Source organism: Triticum dicoccoides, chromosome 5B, assembly GCF_002162155.2.
Source record: "Triticum dicoccoides isolate Atlit2015 ecotype Zavitan chromosome 5B, WEW_v2.0, whole genome shotgun sequence".
Lineage (NCBI taxonomy): Eukaryota > Viridiplantae > Streptophyta > Magnoliopsida > Poales > Poaceae > Triticum > Triticum dicoccoides.
The window spans coordinates 616,754,662-616,772,126 of NC_041389.1; the positions used below are offsets into that span (position 1 = coordinate 616,754,662).

The following is a 17,465-nucleotide window of genomic DNA, read 5'->3' on the forward strand; positions in this document are numbered from 1 at the left end:
TCCCTTGATGCAGGATGCCATATTACTAAAAGGGTAATGTTTGTGAGCGGCGGACCGGCTGAAGCTTGGGCCGATCGCGCGCGCATCGTTGGATGAGATCGAACCCATCGCCCTCCGCCTGCTCCACGTAGCACTGGCCCACCCACCGCTTCGCCACGCCTACCTTATCTCTTCGTAGAAGATTTTTATCATCCACTCATTCCCTTTCTCCCTGCTCGCGACGCATCTCATTCTTATCTCTTTCTCTCGCGTCTTCCGGCGACCACCGGCACCCAAGCAGAGCAGCATCACTTTTTTGTGTGAGGATGGCTGCAGAGGCAATCGACGGCGGCAGGATCTGCGGACCTTGGTTGGTCGAGCTCCAACCGTGGGGACGGGGAGCTGCAACCCCTGGGTTGAGATTTGGAGGCGATGGCGACAAGTGCTGTAACCCAGCAAGCCGCCGGTGCTAGAGACGGCGGCGACAAGTGCTGGAGAGTTGGAGCCACTGCGACAAGTGCTAGAGATCCGGCGAGGGTCTTTTTTTCTGGAAGCAGCCCCAAATTTGTACCCATTTTTTGCTACAACCGTTCTGAATTTTGCTACTATCGTTTTGTCAATTCCTACATCCCTCTTTCTTTGCTAGGATGTGCAAATGTGATGTTTTTTTCTGGTCGATTTTTGGTAGAACCATGTTTGATTTTGCTGGAAACGGAGACATTTTTTGCTACATCCATGTTTTGATTTTGCTGGAACCGCACACAATTTTTGCTACATCCACCCACGGCGGTGTTGGTCGACGGCGGCGATGGCTATCTTTTTGCTACTACCGTTGGAGCTTTTTACTACATCCATGTAAGGCGGAGCTGTGACCTCGCGAAGGCGGCGAGCGTTTTGCTGCACCCGTAGTTTGATTTTGCTACTACCGGTGAGATTTTTGCTACATCCATTCAAATGGCGTTGATTGACTGGCGGCCGTCGTCGATGTAATTCCGTGCAGCGAGCATCAATGGCGAGGGATGGCGGCGGAGCTACAACCATCGTCCTCAAGAGCTGCACCCGCAGGTGGAGCTGTTGCATGGGTCGAGGCGACAACGAGGCCGGGAGGGTGAGGACCGGTGACGAGAACACCTGGCAAGGGCGGGGTCCGGCGGGCGACGAGGAAGACCGGCGAGCGTGGGGATTGACGATGGGGACGTCCACCGGAGGGGACAGGAGGCGTGCTGCCGCGGTCCCCGAGCGGGACATGCGGATCCAGCCCGAACTGCCCGAGGAAGAAAAAGCTAGGGGCGATTTGTTTTTTTTTTTGCCTGAATCCAACTGCTGCGCGGCTCACATCCAACGGCCTAGGCTAGACCGGCCGAAACTTTCGACCGGTGCGCCGGCGCCTATAAGCGCCCTTACTAGAAAGAGAAAAGTTGCTCAGCTTGCCGTCGGAGCCGTGACAGAATTAACACGTTGCGGCCAGTAGAGTAGTATGACGAGCACGAAGACACGCATTATTTATAGCCTATGTAAACAGGGAAACCTAAAAATGGTAACGTCACCACGCATGTTGGGTTGATTGTTACGCTGTGTGCTTATACAATTACAATCGAGGCGAGAGTGAGGTGAGGTGAGGTGAGGTGCGGCGTGCGTGTAGTGTATCGTGGACATGGGATCCAATTGCAGAGACGCGAATCGGATCGGAGGGAGAGAAAAAAAAAGAACGTGCACGGGAGAAGCGAAAACGCGTCTGTCGACAGAATACAAGAAAAAGTGAACGAAGCTGTGGTTGGATGGTTGGAAGGACTGTAGTATCCTTAACCCATCAGGATTTAAGTCCTGGTGCTTGCATTTATTTCTGGATTTATTTCAGGATTTCCGGCAATGCGCTTTTAGTGGAAGACGTTTCCGTCGACGACGAGGTGCCTACGGTAACTCGTAAATTTCAAGATGATATGCCGGCTCAGTATTTTGAAGGTGCTCATAGGGATAAGGTATGCGTGTGTACGTCGGCTAAGTTATTTTACCGGAGGCGGGAGGTACCGGAGCCGAATCCGCCGTTGGGTAGTTTCGTCAAGATCTGTGCGGGTGTAGTCTGTATAAGTTAGTAAATGAACCTGCATCTTTATACATTTGTAATACCACTGTCCAGACTGACAAGTAGTACACAATACATTTAAGTGGAGCCCACACATTGGAGATATTTATTCTGTCTATCCTTCTCCTCTACAGATGCGTCTCCTCTGGCATCCTGTCTCCCTCCGTCGCCATTCTTTCTCCTCGAGTTCTTGCCCCAGTTCTCCAATCTCATATCAGTCTATCAGTACACACCGGAGTAGATATTGTTCTATTCTAGGTTAGAAAACCTCTACTAGAGATTTTGCATCCGCTTTCTAGCCATGAAGCAGCCGTAGCTAAATCCCCATCTGATTGTAGGCTGGAATCAGAAAAATTTAGAGAGTTCTATCAAATTTGGTATCCTTTGGCACAGATCTTATCCGATACTCTATCCATTGTTGCCTCAAGTAACCAACTAAGGTCAGTTCATATATGTTTTTCATTTTGTTGTTTTCGGATCTTCATTCTGTTCTGTTTTGATGCACAGAAAACACTTTATCATTACTGTGCATACAGTTTATTATTGTTCAATATTCTTTCCGCCTTATGTAATTCCATTAATCTTTTAGGTAATTATGGAAAGTCAAATGGACACAGTGCCTGCCAGTTTTATGGAACTACTAAACATGGTTGAACATCCTATTACAAATTTCAATCAACCGTAAGTTCTTAATTTTTAGATTGAAATATATTTACTTATCTCTTGTTTCCAAATTACCTATAAAATATTTAACAGGATTATGTTTTACTACATTTTTTTAATCTAGGAATACTGAAAACTCAATACCTGAAGAGAGTTCATGTTATTCTGATAGACCTTATTTCTCCGAAGACAATGATGTACTTTCCAGACCTAACCTAAGGTAAACAGCAGTAATTAAATTCATTTAACACCTGGAAGTATGTGATAAAATTATTTACGATATATGCTAACTTGTATTCATTTCTTAAAACAGGGTTGAAACTTGTGATTATGTCGATGACTCAAACGAAGTAGAGTCACGTCTACAATGTAGGAAAGACACTGTCGAACTTCCAGATAAGATGTTTATGCCCGAAAATCTAGATGAGAACTACTTATTTTCTGCATACAATGTTCAGACTGAAGAGTCAGATTCAAATGAACGATTCCTCGAGTAAGAGTAAACTATGTTTGATCTTCATTTCATAAAAAATATATGATATTAGTTTTATGTAAACATGTTTGTTTGTTTTGGACAGAGGAGGACAAGTTGGAGCTGTTGAAAATGGAATTAGAAGTTATTGTGAAGACACATCTGTGCAAATGTTAAGGCCGGTTGTTGGTATGAAGTTTTCATCAATTGCAGAAGCATATGACTTCTACAATACTTATTCTTGGGTACTTGGTTTCAGTATTAGGAATGGTGATAATTATATCACCATTCGGACTTGCGTACAGATAATGCAGGAATTCACTTGCCAACGAGCCGTAAGTAATAATGTTATAATTGATCATGTCTTAATCTCATAAATAATCTGAAGATAAATGTATAATGATTTAGTATGTCTCCTAACATTGAATCTTATTCCGCAATTATGTTTCCAGGGATTCAACAAGAATACTAAATATGCAACTACTAGATGTGGTTGCAAGGCAACACTCAGGGTAAATCTGAATTAAAATTCTGAATGGTATGTCAGAGTTTTTCGTGAAGAACACAATCATGCCCTTGTGGAATCTTGCAGTGAGAAGAAACACCTCCATTCACATCAACACATTGACAAGCCAATTAGAGACTTAATAAAGAATCTTAGAGAGAACAATGTATCACTAACAAGGGTTAATTCTATAGTTGCTGGTTTCTATGGATCAACAAAGAAAGTTCCATTCTGTAAGCGGAAGTTACGTACGGTTTGTTCACAGATTGCTAGTGAAACGCTTCAGGACGACATTGCTAAAACACTGGAGAACTTCCGTGATATGATTGCACTGGACGATAGATTTGCTTTTTGTGCTCAGGTGGATGATGACAACAGGCTAAAGTCACTAATGTGGACTAGTGGAAGGAGTAGATCATTATATAATCACTTTGGAGATGCAATAACTTTTGACACTACGTATGGAACAAATATCTACAAAATGCCATTTGGTATGTTTGTAGGGGTTAGTAACCACTTTGAGAGTGTAATCTTTGCTGGAGTGTTCTTGACTAATGAGAAGGAAGAGAATTTCCGTTGGGCTTTTAAGCAATTTGTTGCTATGATGGGTGGAAAACCACCAATTACAATTCTTACAGGTAAACTATTATTTTGCAAGACGTTTATTGCTGCCTCTTACACATTAATAGTAACTTCACTAATTTTGAGAATGTAACCATTAATTTGCCTCATGAATAATTCCAGATCAGGCTAGAGCCATTGGAAATGCAGTCATTCAAGAGCTTCCTAATGCAGAACATAGATGGTGCAAATGGCACGTTCTGAAGAGGGCTCATGAACTTCTGGGAGCTGTTTACAGCAAGCATAAAACATTTGCCGATGATTTCCATAAGCTAGTCAACCACATGCTAACTATAAAGGAGTTTGAAGATGCATGGCAATTTGTTACGGAAAAGTATGGTTTACAGGAGCATCCTTTCATGACTAGAGCCTACGAGTGTAGGCACAAATGGGCAAAACCAAACTTTAGTAAAGTATTTTGTGCTAGAATGTGTAGCACTCAACGTAGTGAATGTGCAAACTTTATGCTGAAGATACATATTGTATGTAATTCTTCAATAAATGCATTCATTACACAGTACATTAAGCTTATAGACGATCGTGAGAGTTGTGATGCAGATGCTGAAAGGAAAAACAAACAGGTAAAAATTGTGTAAATTTGAATTCATTTGCATTGACCAGAGAAATCCTTGATACATGTACTTACTTTCATATAATTTGCACATCTGACTTTATGTAATTTTAAGCAGAAAATAATAAAGGTCCATTTTGGATATCCAATGGAGAAGCATGCTTCAGTTATATATACAGCAAAGGTTTATAATCTATTCAAGAAGGAGCTCATTAAGTCTACATCATACCTTGTGCTTCCTAGTTTGGAGGAACATACATTTGTTGTGAAGCATGTCCAGGCGGAGGCTAGGGAATCATGGTCTAAAGTAATTTACAAAATCAAAGTAGATGAGTCAATTGGATATTACACATGTGAATGTGGACTTTACGAACATTTTGGTGTTCTGTGTAGCCACGTCCTTGCGGTACGATACACATCATTTTATGTTTTATTATTTTTATTTTACGCAGAAGGAAGTAATGTTTTGTTCTGGTTTTTAAATTTCGCAGGTCTTTGTTAACAGAGGTGTGTGCAAAATTCCTGATTGTCACATAATGAAGCGGTGGACAAAGCAAGCTAGGTCATCTACTTTCAATAATAAGTTGGAGAAATATATTGGCGACACTAACGAGGAATCTAGATCATTTAGGCACCAACTCCTATGTTTCGCTGCAATAGACATTGTAAATGAAGCTGAGATCGATCCAGATGCATATGCAATTGCAAAGTTAAATTTTAGTAGGTGCAAAAAGGAATTACAGGAGCACAGACTTTCAAAGACAACTACATGCCAGGTGGGATATGGATCAATACCTGAAGATGAAGTAAGTACAAATTCTGGTGTTCAACAGGAAAACAATGAAGTTGTTGAATCATGTGTTCAAATAGTTGATACCGCAAGAAACATTTCAACTCCTGCTTCTTCAATTCTTGCACCTGCTATAATGAAGAGGAATGGTAGACCATCCAATAAAAGGTACATGTCTAGCATGGAAGCTAACATCAAGAAGAAGAGAACTGGGAAAAAACCAGACCCAAAGAACAAACAAGCTGGTGGTGTGATGGGTGTTGTCCAGTCAAGGTTTTGCAGCAAATGTAGATCTCCAACACACACGATCAAAAATTGTCCCCAGCTATATTTACCTTAATGTTCTTTGTTTGCGTTATTTGTTTCTAAGTATTTGTAGAATGAATTGTGTAATAAGTAGAAACTTGTATCGATGATTCACTGAACTAAGTACCGCCGTCTGAACGTTACTACTTATGAATATCTATTTCCCTAAAATATGCCTTATAAAATTTGGATGACTTATTTTGATCATTAATATTATTTTCGTATATGATATAAAATTTCATAATGATTATAATTGATACTCATAAGAAATATATAATCGTTTTATGATTTACTTTAGTGAAGAACAATGTAATATTTTGTATTGTTAATATCTTTGATTTATTAGTTTGTTCTTCAAAATGAATGGTACCTGGTTAGAAAGCTATGTATCGCCATTTTAAAAATTTAGTTATATTATGTTATTTATAAATTATTTTATGCCACGTGTTTCATTTATTTGAAATAATGGTACTTAGCAGCTATATATTCATTGACATCAGTTATTGAAAATGTTTGCTGGACTATATATTTTCAAAAAAAGCAAATCGATTATAAGTGCATTACTAATTTTTTATACATTCTCATTGATTGATTTAAAATTATCAATTTTAGCATTATTATATACTTAATAATATAAAATGTGTTATATATTTTACATTTTTCATTATTAATAGTTTTGTATTTGGTTTTTTATGTCAAAATAAAATAGTGACTTACTTTAGTTTTATAATTTTCAATTTTCATTGTTAATACATTTTATAATCTTGAATCCGTATATAATTGCATAACAAATATCGTATTTCAGTTGTATAGTATGATTTAAGTACAATATATGCAATGCAATAAATACATAGCAAATATAAAATATCATATTTCACATTCATATTTCCTCATGTGAATACAATGTGAAATATAATTAGGTATTTGAAATTGAATTCCTGTAGTGAAATATTATGCCATCTCTTATATCATGTTGTACATATAACTTTTTCATTTCAAAATTTGAAATGGAATAAATACATAGCAAATATAAAATATCATATTTCATAATTAATATTTTGTAATATAATTATGCATATTTTATGGTTCGTATTTTGTATATAATGAAATGTGACACGTTGTAACTATAATAATTCAATATGATTATGTGAAATCAAACAATTGTTGGTACAATACAATATGATGTGTAAAAAATATGACTTTTCAGTTCTATAGTATCAAAAGAAATAATTGAATAACAAATATCATATTTCATTTGTATAGTATGCATTAATTAATGTCCTATAGTTTCACATTTCAAACATAATTTCTCGGTATAGCATGAACTGAAACAATTCTATTTCAATAAAGCACTACCTTACAAAATATTTCATGCATGGCCAAATAAGATGAAGAGCTTAGTTAGTTTAATTTTCTTATCATTAACTTTCTTGTTTGTATGACTCTATATTTTAGTGGAAAAATAGCTAATGGATATGAAATATGATTAAAAGATAAGAACATAAAACAATGATAAAACAGAGACATAGAGTTATTTCCAAATGGTTGAAATATGAAATGTTTTCAATACATTTCAAGCTGGATTTAAACAGTTATACAACTCCTAAATATCCTCAAGTTTCACAAAAATATAGTACATAAAATTGTCATGCGGATACTCATAATATAATAATTTATTAGGCTTCTTGGTCTGTTTTTCTTCGAGTTGTGATATTCATGGCTGGCTCCCTTTCCTCAATCATCAATTGTTTGGATGTATGCACTAGGAACTGTTCCATGGTTCCCTTTAATCGACAGCATCTCATACAACAGCAAAGGCTTAAATGACATTAAATTTTCCTGCGCACAAAGGTACATGCAATCGAATATTAATAAGATTGAATCTATTTCAAATATTCTATAAGTAAACATGCTTTATCTTGTTTGACAACTACCTGTGTATAGCTTCCAACAATTTTGTCTCCATGGAAATCCGGAATGGATATAATGGTCACCAAACCTGAGTCAGCACTGTACAATTTAATCATATTAGTTATATTTTTATATAATAATCATTTGTTAAGGCATTGAAAGAATGTTATCAATAGTACCTATTAGCACCGTGAATAATAGGCTTCAAATAATTTGTGTCCCATGTGGTGAAGTCAACTTCCCATCCCGAGTAAAGCTCTTTCACAACTGTTGTCATTGCGCACAGAATTTTCTTCACATTTGAATCATGCATCTTCTTTAGTTCAGTTTCATTTGATCGTACATACGTCGGGTCAGCAACATGTACACATTTTTGCAGCATGTCAAGGAAATAGGAGCACCATGTAACATTCACTAAAGCAGGAACTATAATCTGCACATAGATTAATATTTAACTTAGTATGAAAGAAGTTTTTCACTCATCAGTCACTTTATATATCAAATACAAAGCTCGCAAACATATATATATAATCCATTTTAAATAACTTACGGTTCTGCACTCCGATATATCATATAATAGTTCTATCTTCCGAAACTGGTCAAGCACAGAACGGCTGGACATAACATTCTCATTTGCTAGAACCATCATCTGCATTCATTTTATGCAAAATATTACTTATTTTTCATTTGACAAGATCATATTTTTCTTTGGAAAACTTACTGCAAAGTCTGACTCCAGTATATGCCTACACCTTTGCTTCTTTGAAGTGCCATACATCAACATTTCAAGTTGAACAAGTCTCTTGATACATAAATCAAATACTTCGTAGCTGAATGTTTTGAAGAGTACAAGTGTATCCTTCAATTCATTGCCTATTAACTCGATGTACCTTGGTTCGTAATGTATTATCCAGCACCTGTCATACAGTAAATAGTGTTGGCTTTGATAAATATTTATATTATGGAAATTCCATACTATACGTGAAGTTTACTTACACTTCATTTTCCTCGTGCTTGCTGTTTAGTACCCAATTTGATAATGTAGAGAGCATAGCTGATGATCTTTTTAGCATAGTACTCCCTACAAGCACATGATTAATTGCCAATGGACCATTGCTTACTTTAATTTTCTCAATAGGTGAGTCTATGAACTCTGCTTCGAGTGCTCTTGCATTCAAGTTCAATATATCTTCTCTTTGAAACAAACGAAATGCAACAGCTGTTTCTGACATACGACTAGCAACTGTTGCTGGTGAAAGTTGATTTTGTGGTGTTTGCACATTAACAAATTGATCACATGTATTAGAACATGGTGTTTGTACTACATTAGTTGGTGTTCTGGTTCCATCCATATAACCTGAAAGAAACAACGTACTAAATGAATGATCTTAAAATTTATATCAAAATAAACAAATCATATAACATATATCATTGATGAATGATGCATTATGATTTCATATCTCTTACCAGTATTTTCAAGTTCAAACTTTTTGCTTGTTGATGAGTCAATTTTTTTGAAGTGCCTGAAACAGTAAATGGAAAAAGTGTTAGCATTTCTTACTAGTGCAAGCAGTAGTTTATTTTAGTTGAATTACTTACAATCACTGTTAGAATCTGCTCCACTATATTCACTTCTAGAACGCTTTAAATTGTTTCTGCACTGGGGTGGTCCTTTAGATTTAATTTCTGTTCCGGTGCTGTGGTCATGAACCTCTTTGCTAATTCAAGGTTATCATTTAGAATGATTTCCAATAGATCGTCTATCTTTGAAGATATATGTTCCCTTCCGGATGTTGGTATTTGCTGGTTATTAACTTGACCAGCGAAATTACAAATTGGTTGTGCAATGGCTTTAAACTCATCCATATGTCTTACAATCCTAGCAGTGTGCCATTTAAGATCAATAATTTGAAGAACGGAGAGCTGATGGAAAATATAGTGTTAGCAAATATAATTGTTTCCATTAAGTTATTCATATTTGTTCAACCGTTAGAAAATCATACCTTCTTCGGGATTGTTCCTTGGACATAAGAATCAAGGTAAAGGTTCACTGGCCGCTTTGCATTACTTGTTGTTTGAACTGGTCCAGGTTTGCTTTTAACTATGTTTGGTATAAATGGAGGTTTCTTCATTGGATCAGTTCCAAATTTTGATATACTTCTATCCTGTTTATGAACAATATATTTCCTGTTCTTCAACGACTTAAGCTGACAATCAAACAAAAACTTTATTGATGGTTCAGACAAATTCACAGATATATATGTGATAGGTTAGTAATACAGAACTTGTTTTATATAAGTTAATAAACAATTTTATCATATTTCACTTTCATATTATGAAATTTGGTAATAATTGTGAAAAATTACTTAACATATATTAAATGAAATAAGATATGTAGTAACGGTTTACATTTGAAACATCATATTTCATTGGTAAAATCAGATACATATTTCATTGATTCGATTCAAGTCAATTTATATTACAGATACCTGAAAAATATAATATCATAAGTATCATATTTCATTATTTGTATATATATAGAGTGTACGTATAGAAAGTTGATTTCAATATAGAAGGAATTAAGCTGCGAATGCTAAATAAACAATTTTTATGAGTAAGACAAATTCAGAGAAATATTTTCAATAGGTTACTAATTATATTATCACCTCATTTGATCCGAATGAATGTTCATCAGCCTTCTGCCTCACAAGTTCTATCATCTTTGACATCTTCTCACAGTCAAATGCAGAAATAGTAGGCACTACATAATCAGGTATGTTTAGAATTCCAAGATTGAGACTGCCCAAAACGAAAGCCTGTCATATATTTAATAAAGTACAACAATTAGTTTCCATGCATTAATAAATGATCAGATGCAGAAAATATTTTAATATTTCAGAATCATGCTTCTTTTAATTACATTACTGACCTGCAAAAGTAGTGCGCAACTTGAAACATATTTGACACATTTTTTGGTCTTCAGTTCATACTGAGCTTTTCTGGCTGCATTCATAATTTCATCAATTGCTGTTGAGCAAAAGTTGTATGATGGTATTTCATTTTGTTTTAGTAGTGAACCCCAGTAATCTTTAGCTCCATGATTGGCACTGCTGCGCGCTATTAAGAAATATCCCATTATGAAGCAAACAAATGAAGTCTTGAATTGGTCAACCTGTGTTGCATCCATACCATTTGGGTACTCCCTGGTTATTATTGTTTCAGCAACCTTCAAACTGTTCATTTCTTCAGGGTCGTATGTAACAGATCCCATTGCTAGACGCAAGAATTCAATTTTCGCTTCTACTGATTGGCAGTCCAATCCTCTCAATAAGTTCTGACCCTTTGGTATTCTTAGAATTCTATGGACATCTTCATCAGTTATTGTCAGTGAAACTCTATCATTGATTCTTATTGTTCTAGTATCAGGGTCAGTGTTGCATAGCAGCAGCACTGTGAACTTGCGATCTAACTTGTTTATTTGTGGAAGGTCCAACAAGCCTCCAAAATCCATATCTTTCACAATCTTCCTTTTACAATTGTCAAACTTGTTTATAATTGCTGCTACTTTTTTGCAAGAACTTCTAGGAGTTGCTGCATCACATTCTGAAGTGTCTGAATTTTTAGAATCATTGGACTTCCTATCTGAACTATGATCATGTCCAGACATCTTCTACCAAATCCTACATAAGCAGAGTAGGTACACAAGTTAATATTACTAATATAGTTAATATTACTAATATAATAATTCATCTTTCACTTCGAAGAAACTTTGTTTTATTAATTTCTTCAACTACTAGTACTGTTAAATGAAATGTAAAAAAGTTTAAAACATAATTTATTTTCCATATCACTTCTAAACCTATTGTTATACATGTTCCAATAAAATGCTTCTATATTTATGTAACAATTAAATTCCAATGTGCAGCTAAATATATAATTTCACTAAGTTTCGAAATCTATGCAGACAACTCATTTAGCAGTTAATTACTAGAAATATATATACATATCAGTATCTATGTAATTCATAGTGTCTTCATTATATCCATGTATACTAATGTAATGTGATTTGTGCTAACTGAAATAGTGAAATATGATTTTTCAGTGACACACACAAATATTACACTTATCAATGCAAAACATGAAAACATATTCCATTAAACGGCTCTATTAGCTATTGGAATAGTATATCATTTAATTAAGTTTTTTCATTCGATAACTGAAACTATGCTAGTTTGCAAGAATTCAAGAAGTTTGCTTCCATGGTAGAACTACACATATTTTTATAGAACACAGTGCATGATAAGTGTAAGTGGTGTTTGTACTAAACAGGAATTTCTTGGATGAACCAGAATAAATTTCTTGGATGAACCAGAATAAACAGGAATTTCTTAGATTGAACATCACGCCTAACCTCTGTTTCTTGAACAATCCACTCCTTTTTTAGATCAGTAGAAGAAGAGTTGACATACTGATCCCCCAGATGATGAAGTGGAGATTGGAAGATAGCTAGAAGGAGAACATCAATGGCGATTGTCCGAGAGGTGTGCGTGGGAGAGCTAGAAACAGAACATCAATGACGAATGAGTGAGAGCTGTGCTAGTTGAGTGCTTCTATGTCTGTGATATTGAGGTATGGGCAACTATAGTGGGAGAGATGGCTTGCATAGTACCACGCGTGCTGTGACAGAACTCATCCCCCCGGTCTACGAGATTGATTTGACATGGATTTGACAACACGCACCGCTCTCTTAATTTTTTGTACTATTCTGCAGTAGACATGTAAATTTTACACATTGGCCACTTAGTTAGACGAGATGTGTAAAGTTCTGAATGTAGTATAATATGACATTAATAACATACATGTGACAGAAACAAAACAGACCAAACAGTGAAACTTGAAACTGTAAGGAGGTGTTATATGTTAAAAAACATGTAGGAGTGAAATGAAAAAAAACTCCCCTGGATATTTTTCCATGTATGGTTTCAAAATTTGGAGGTACATTTTGGTGGGAAAACTACCTCTCGCAGTAGTAGTATAAGAGCAACCCTTACACTTGTACATATCATCCCACCTCTCAAACTATTAGGAGCCAATGAGCATAGATGAGAAGAATGTTGTTTTCCTCTCTTCCTTCACCGATGGCAGCAATGATCCAAATCACATGGAAAGAAATATGACTTTATCGAAGGTACTTTCTATAAGCAGTTACTTTTTATGTTCTCAGATTTGTTATTCGAAGATTCTTATTTTAGTATCAATTGGTGTGCATGTCAATATCTTCTTCTAATGTTTCATTTCAATTTTTCTTTCACTTATGTTTCTTAGAAAATTTCTGAGGGTAGCTCATGTGAAGATGATGCTGACTCCAGCATGCGTCCACTACATACGAAATCCTTGCAGCAGAGCAATGTCGAACCAATAGAAGTAAGTTTACTGTAGTACATTCTAATTTCATTCATGTGTGATTAATATAGTTCTTGTTTGCAGCCTACTTTGTTAATACTTCAAGATAATGGTTTGGATGAGGCTGTTGGAGAAAACATAGTTGGTGATAATATACAATTTGAAGCAGAGCTAGATGAAGGTGACGCTGCGTCTGATGTTGAGGCTAAAAGACTACATCGCGTACACGAAGACCAATTACGTACTTGCAGCTGCGGAGGATCGGCACGGATGGAAGATCGATGAAGAGGAGAAGAATCGATAATTAACTGTGGGACATTGAATTTCAGATCGTAGTTGTGTTTCATATGTCATTTTGTGGGTAAACATGGTTTGGATTTAAGCTTCGGTTTCAATTAGACCATATTTTGGATTGTGAAGTACTTATATTTGAAACGTTATGTCCAGAATATGTGAGTAAGCATGTTCTGTAACATTTATGCTACCTCTTATGAAATGTTTTTATCTATTAGAAAATTGAGTGTAATGAAATGACTCAGTATGAAATGGTTCTATAACATTTCAGCTTCTTCTTATGTAATGTTTATATAACACTTCTGCTACTTCGTATGTAGTATATTTCACTTAAATAAATAAACTTCTCACAACATTTTTCGGGTGCAGTATGAAATTAATTAAGTAATTGTACATTATCATGTATTTCATATTTCAATTGGCATGTAGTTAGAAACTATCAATACCAGTGATATGTGTAATAGTGATGATGTTCTACAATTTCACTCATAAATGGAAATGTACGTACTACTATTTGAGGTTTCACTTCTGTGAAAATTTGCTACAAATTATTTTTTATCTTCACTAAAACAAATATGACAAGTTAATAGATTCTAGTGTAAAATCGGGAAATAAATCAAAGTTTATATAATCTGGTAAAAAACATCAGTAGTACATGTAGTGAAACATGATTAGTTCATGATGTGAAATACTGAAATGTAGAGATAGTACAGCTACTAAATAGAGTCATGATCTAAGGTGCTGAATAATATTACAATCATTGAAATATAAATTTCAGTGATAGTAAACACTAATGAATATCATTAGAAGTGAAATACAAAAAAGTATTACGTAATCTTTCTTCTTTGAATCTGCACTAATTGATAGAAGTCGCTCCTTCAGCATCTTGTTCTTAGAAAGGAAATTGTTGTCCTTGTAACTTTTCTCTTCATTGGCATCTTTTAGTTTCACCAACGTATTTTCTAAGTCCAGATGTAGGTTAGCAAGGTAGTTCTTCATGGGAGTTCCATGTTCTGGATCAACCCAACAGCTCCATGCACATTCTTGTCCCTGAATACAATTGCAGTGTTGGAAAAGTCAGAATAAATATAGGAAGTTCACATTGACTATAGTGTGGGCTTAGTTGCTACTTCTTACATTTATAGGACAACCGAGGAAACGCCTACCGTCATTCTCGCTACCCCATGCCACCCTGCGTGCAGGACTGTATCCATGGATGCATCGACGGAGAGTTTGCTGGTCAATCCCGTTCCAGCTTCCATTAGGTTGTGGTATATACATAATATCTTCATATACGACCAATCCGAGACCCTAAACACAACATGGAAGTAATCTATTTAAAGCATGAAGCTATATGAAACAAATCCTAACAAGTTCTTTTGGAAGATAGAAGAACTTACTTGGTTATCCGCAGCAATATTCATTCTTGAGATGTCCAGATGTGGTGCCAACGAAGAGTGCTGCTTAGAGATTGAAATGGTGCCTATGTGGGTGACTCTGTACAATGGGTGGTTGGTATAATATAGGCTGCCAATGTTCCACTTACACAAGCGTTGGTTCGTAATAAATGAGCAATAACTTCAAAGATGTGGTTACACCGGTAGCATCAATTATTGCATCTCAACAAGTAGCTGGAAATTTCGTCCAGCTTATGTACCGATATGTGCGCTACTCTGCGGACAGGTATGTTGTAGGACGCGATATAACAATGACTGTGTACCATTTAATACCTTTTGGAAATAGTCTAGCTGAAATTATGTGAAACAATCTATATTGATGACAGCTTCTACAGAAAAATAAGTAAAACCCCTAATAAATAGTTTCCCATGAACTCATCTTTTTGTCCGTAAATTAAGAAAAATTCAGCTTGATCGACATTTTTGAATATATTAATAACAAATTTGAATTGAAATTAAAAATTTAGTTCAGTATGTTTCCAATATTTAAATTAATGTTATAAGAAACTAAGTTAAAAGTGCCATTGAGAATTACTTATATAAAATCAATTTAGCCATGATGACAAATAATATGAAATATTTTCTATTGTTTTCAATATATAGGGAAGTTATAATATATTTGAAATGACACAAATTCCAATTTTGTATTAGTGAAATATGGAATGTAAATTATTTCATATTCCAATTTATACTACTTCATGAAGGTGTTGAAAATAGATCAATATGTCAAATAGTAGGTATGAGATTATTAATATTATGCATTAAGTGATGTCATAAAGTTTTGGTGATTTTGTTGATTTTGGCTCAATGAAGGCAATATCTATGCATTAAGTGATGTCCCAAAGTTTCAAATTTGAAACATAATTTCTTGGTATAGCATGAAATGAAACAATTGAATAGCAAATTGCAAATATCACATTTCAGATATATAGTATGAATTAAGTGATGTATTAATGTTTCACAATTGTAAAATCATATTTCGGTTGAATAACTAGATATTATTATTATTTGAAATGCGTTGCAATCTATATATAAGTTCATAACATATTGTAAATAATAAAATATGGACATGCTTCATATCCTATTTAAAATTATATGTTTCCATGTTAATAGTACTAAAAAATATGTTTTTACTAATTATAGGCATTATCAATGATGGATGTTGTCTATAATACGGGAGATTATAAACTTTTAGAAATTTGTTTATGGTGCATATCGTCGTCATACCGCCCGTTTGTGATAGTTGCGTATGCCATGGAATGGTTCAATTGATACATGCTCTTTATAAAATATAAAATATTTAAGATCATGAAGTACGTTATTCAATTTTTTGTGAATATCTGAAATGGAATTCCTATAGTGAAATATTATGCCATATCCTATATCATGTTCTACATATAACTTTTTCATTTCATAATTTGAAATGGAATAAATAAATGGAATAAGGGTAATTTTTAATCCTACGTTATATATGGCAATTAAAATGATTAATAAAATATTTTAATTTAAAAACGATAATTTTGCAATACTTGAATGAATAAGTAAGTCACATTATATTTCATATGAAACATTTGATTAATTTTTATTGATGATATCTGCTCTGTAAAAAATATCATATATAAATTTATGATTTTTATCCTTTATGCAACAAGTTATGGTGAGGAAACTATATTATGCCATATCTTATTAAATATACGGTTGCAATCATTTGTATTGATATTCATATATCATGTTTGACATAACTGAATAGTGAAACATTATATGATCTTGAATGATATATGTTACTGCATCAAAATATAGAGACATCGGTGTGATCTAGAATGATCTTCAATCATCTTCAATTCATTATTGCATGAAAAAATTGTTTCATTTGCTTCACTAAGTTCATTACTCAGGTATTTTTTCTGTATGAACTTATATATAGTATGGCACATCACATGATAGCTCAAAGGGTAGAATACATTGCAGTACATATACTCTTAAAAACAACATAGCGTGGGGACATAATTTCAATTTCATTGGACAAATATGTTGTTGTTGTTGCATCCAACGTAGGATGTCGTTCATACAAATTGATTTTGTACATTAGTACAAACTCGTACATTTGGGATATCGTTCTAATATTGCGTGTTTCTGATAGTTATTGATATGAAGGAATGGTTTTCTTTTCCCTATGTCTAACAAACCTATGGCACTTTTTGAGCATGCGCGTAACAAACCTATGTCAGTTTGTAGTAGTTCATATTCATATTGGAAACACTGAGTATTGAGACAGAACCAGTGGCATAAATGATAAAATTATTCATTTCTTAGTAGTTTATAAACAGATAGTAAACAACTTAGTATGTGAATTATTGACATAGTTTAACCTGATAAAAAATAAAGATATATTGCATATTATGTAATAGCA

At 34.8% G+C, this 17,465-nt stretch overlaps 1 protein-coding gene across 2 annotated transcripts; it reads left to right on the forward strand.

The window, feature by feature from the left end:
* Positions 1–219: 219 nt before the first annotated feature.
* LOC119312080 (protein FAR1-RELATED SEQUENCE 6-like) lies at positions 220–4,898 on the forward strand. Of its 2 annotated transcripts, XM_037587810.1 has the most exons (7): positions 220–2,502; positions 2,652–2,743; positions 2,850–2,945; positions 3,039–3,218; positions 3,304–3,532; positions 3,650–4,340; positions 4,447–4,898. In XM_037587810.1, the coding sequence occupies exons 2-6, from the start codon at positions 2,658–2,660 to the stop codon at positions 3,722–3,724; spliced, it is 666 nt and encodes a 221-aa protein (XP_037443707.1). In that variant the 5' UTR covers positions 220–2,502; positions 2,652–2,657; the 3' UTR covers positions 3,725–4,340; positions 4,447–4,898. The 2 variants fall into 2 exon arrangements, with proteins under 2 accessions (XP_037443707.1, XP_037443706.1); XM_037587809.1 differs by having other exon boundaries at positions 220–2,743.
* The last annotated feature ends 12,567 nt before the right edge of the window (positions 4,899–17,465 follow it).

Bases quoted from the DNA above. Each gene is read 5' to 3' on its own strand.
- LOC119312080 (XM_037587809.1), top strand. From the start codon at position 2,658: ATGGAAAGTCAAATGGACACAGTGCCTGCCAGTTTTATGGAACTACTA. The intron at 2,744-2,849 runs GTAAGTTCTTAA...TTTTTAATCTAG, and splicing joins ATTACAAATTTCAATCAACC to GAATACTGAAAACTCAATAC. The intron at 3,533-3,649 runs GTAAGTAATAAT...TTATGTTTCCAG, and splicing joins AATTCACTTGCCAACGAGCC to GGATTCAACAAGAATACTAA.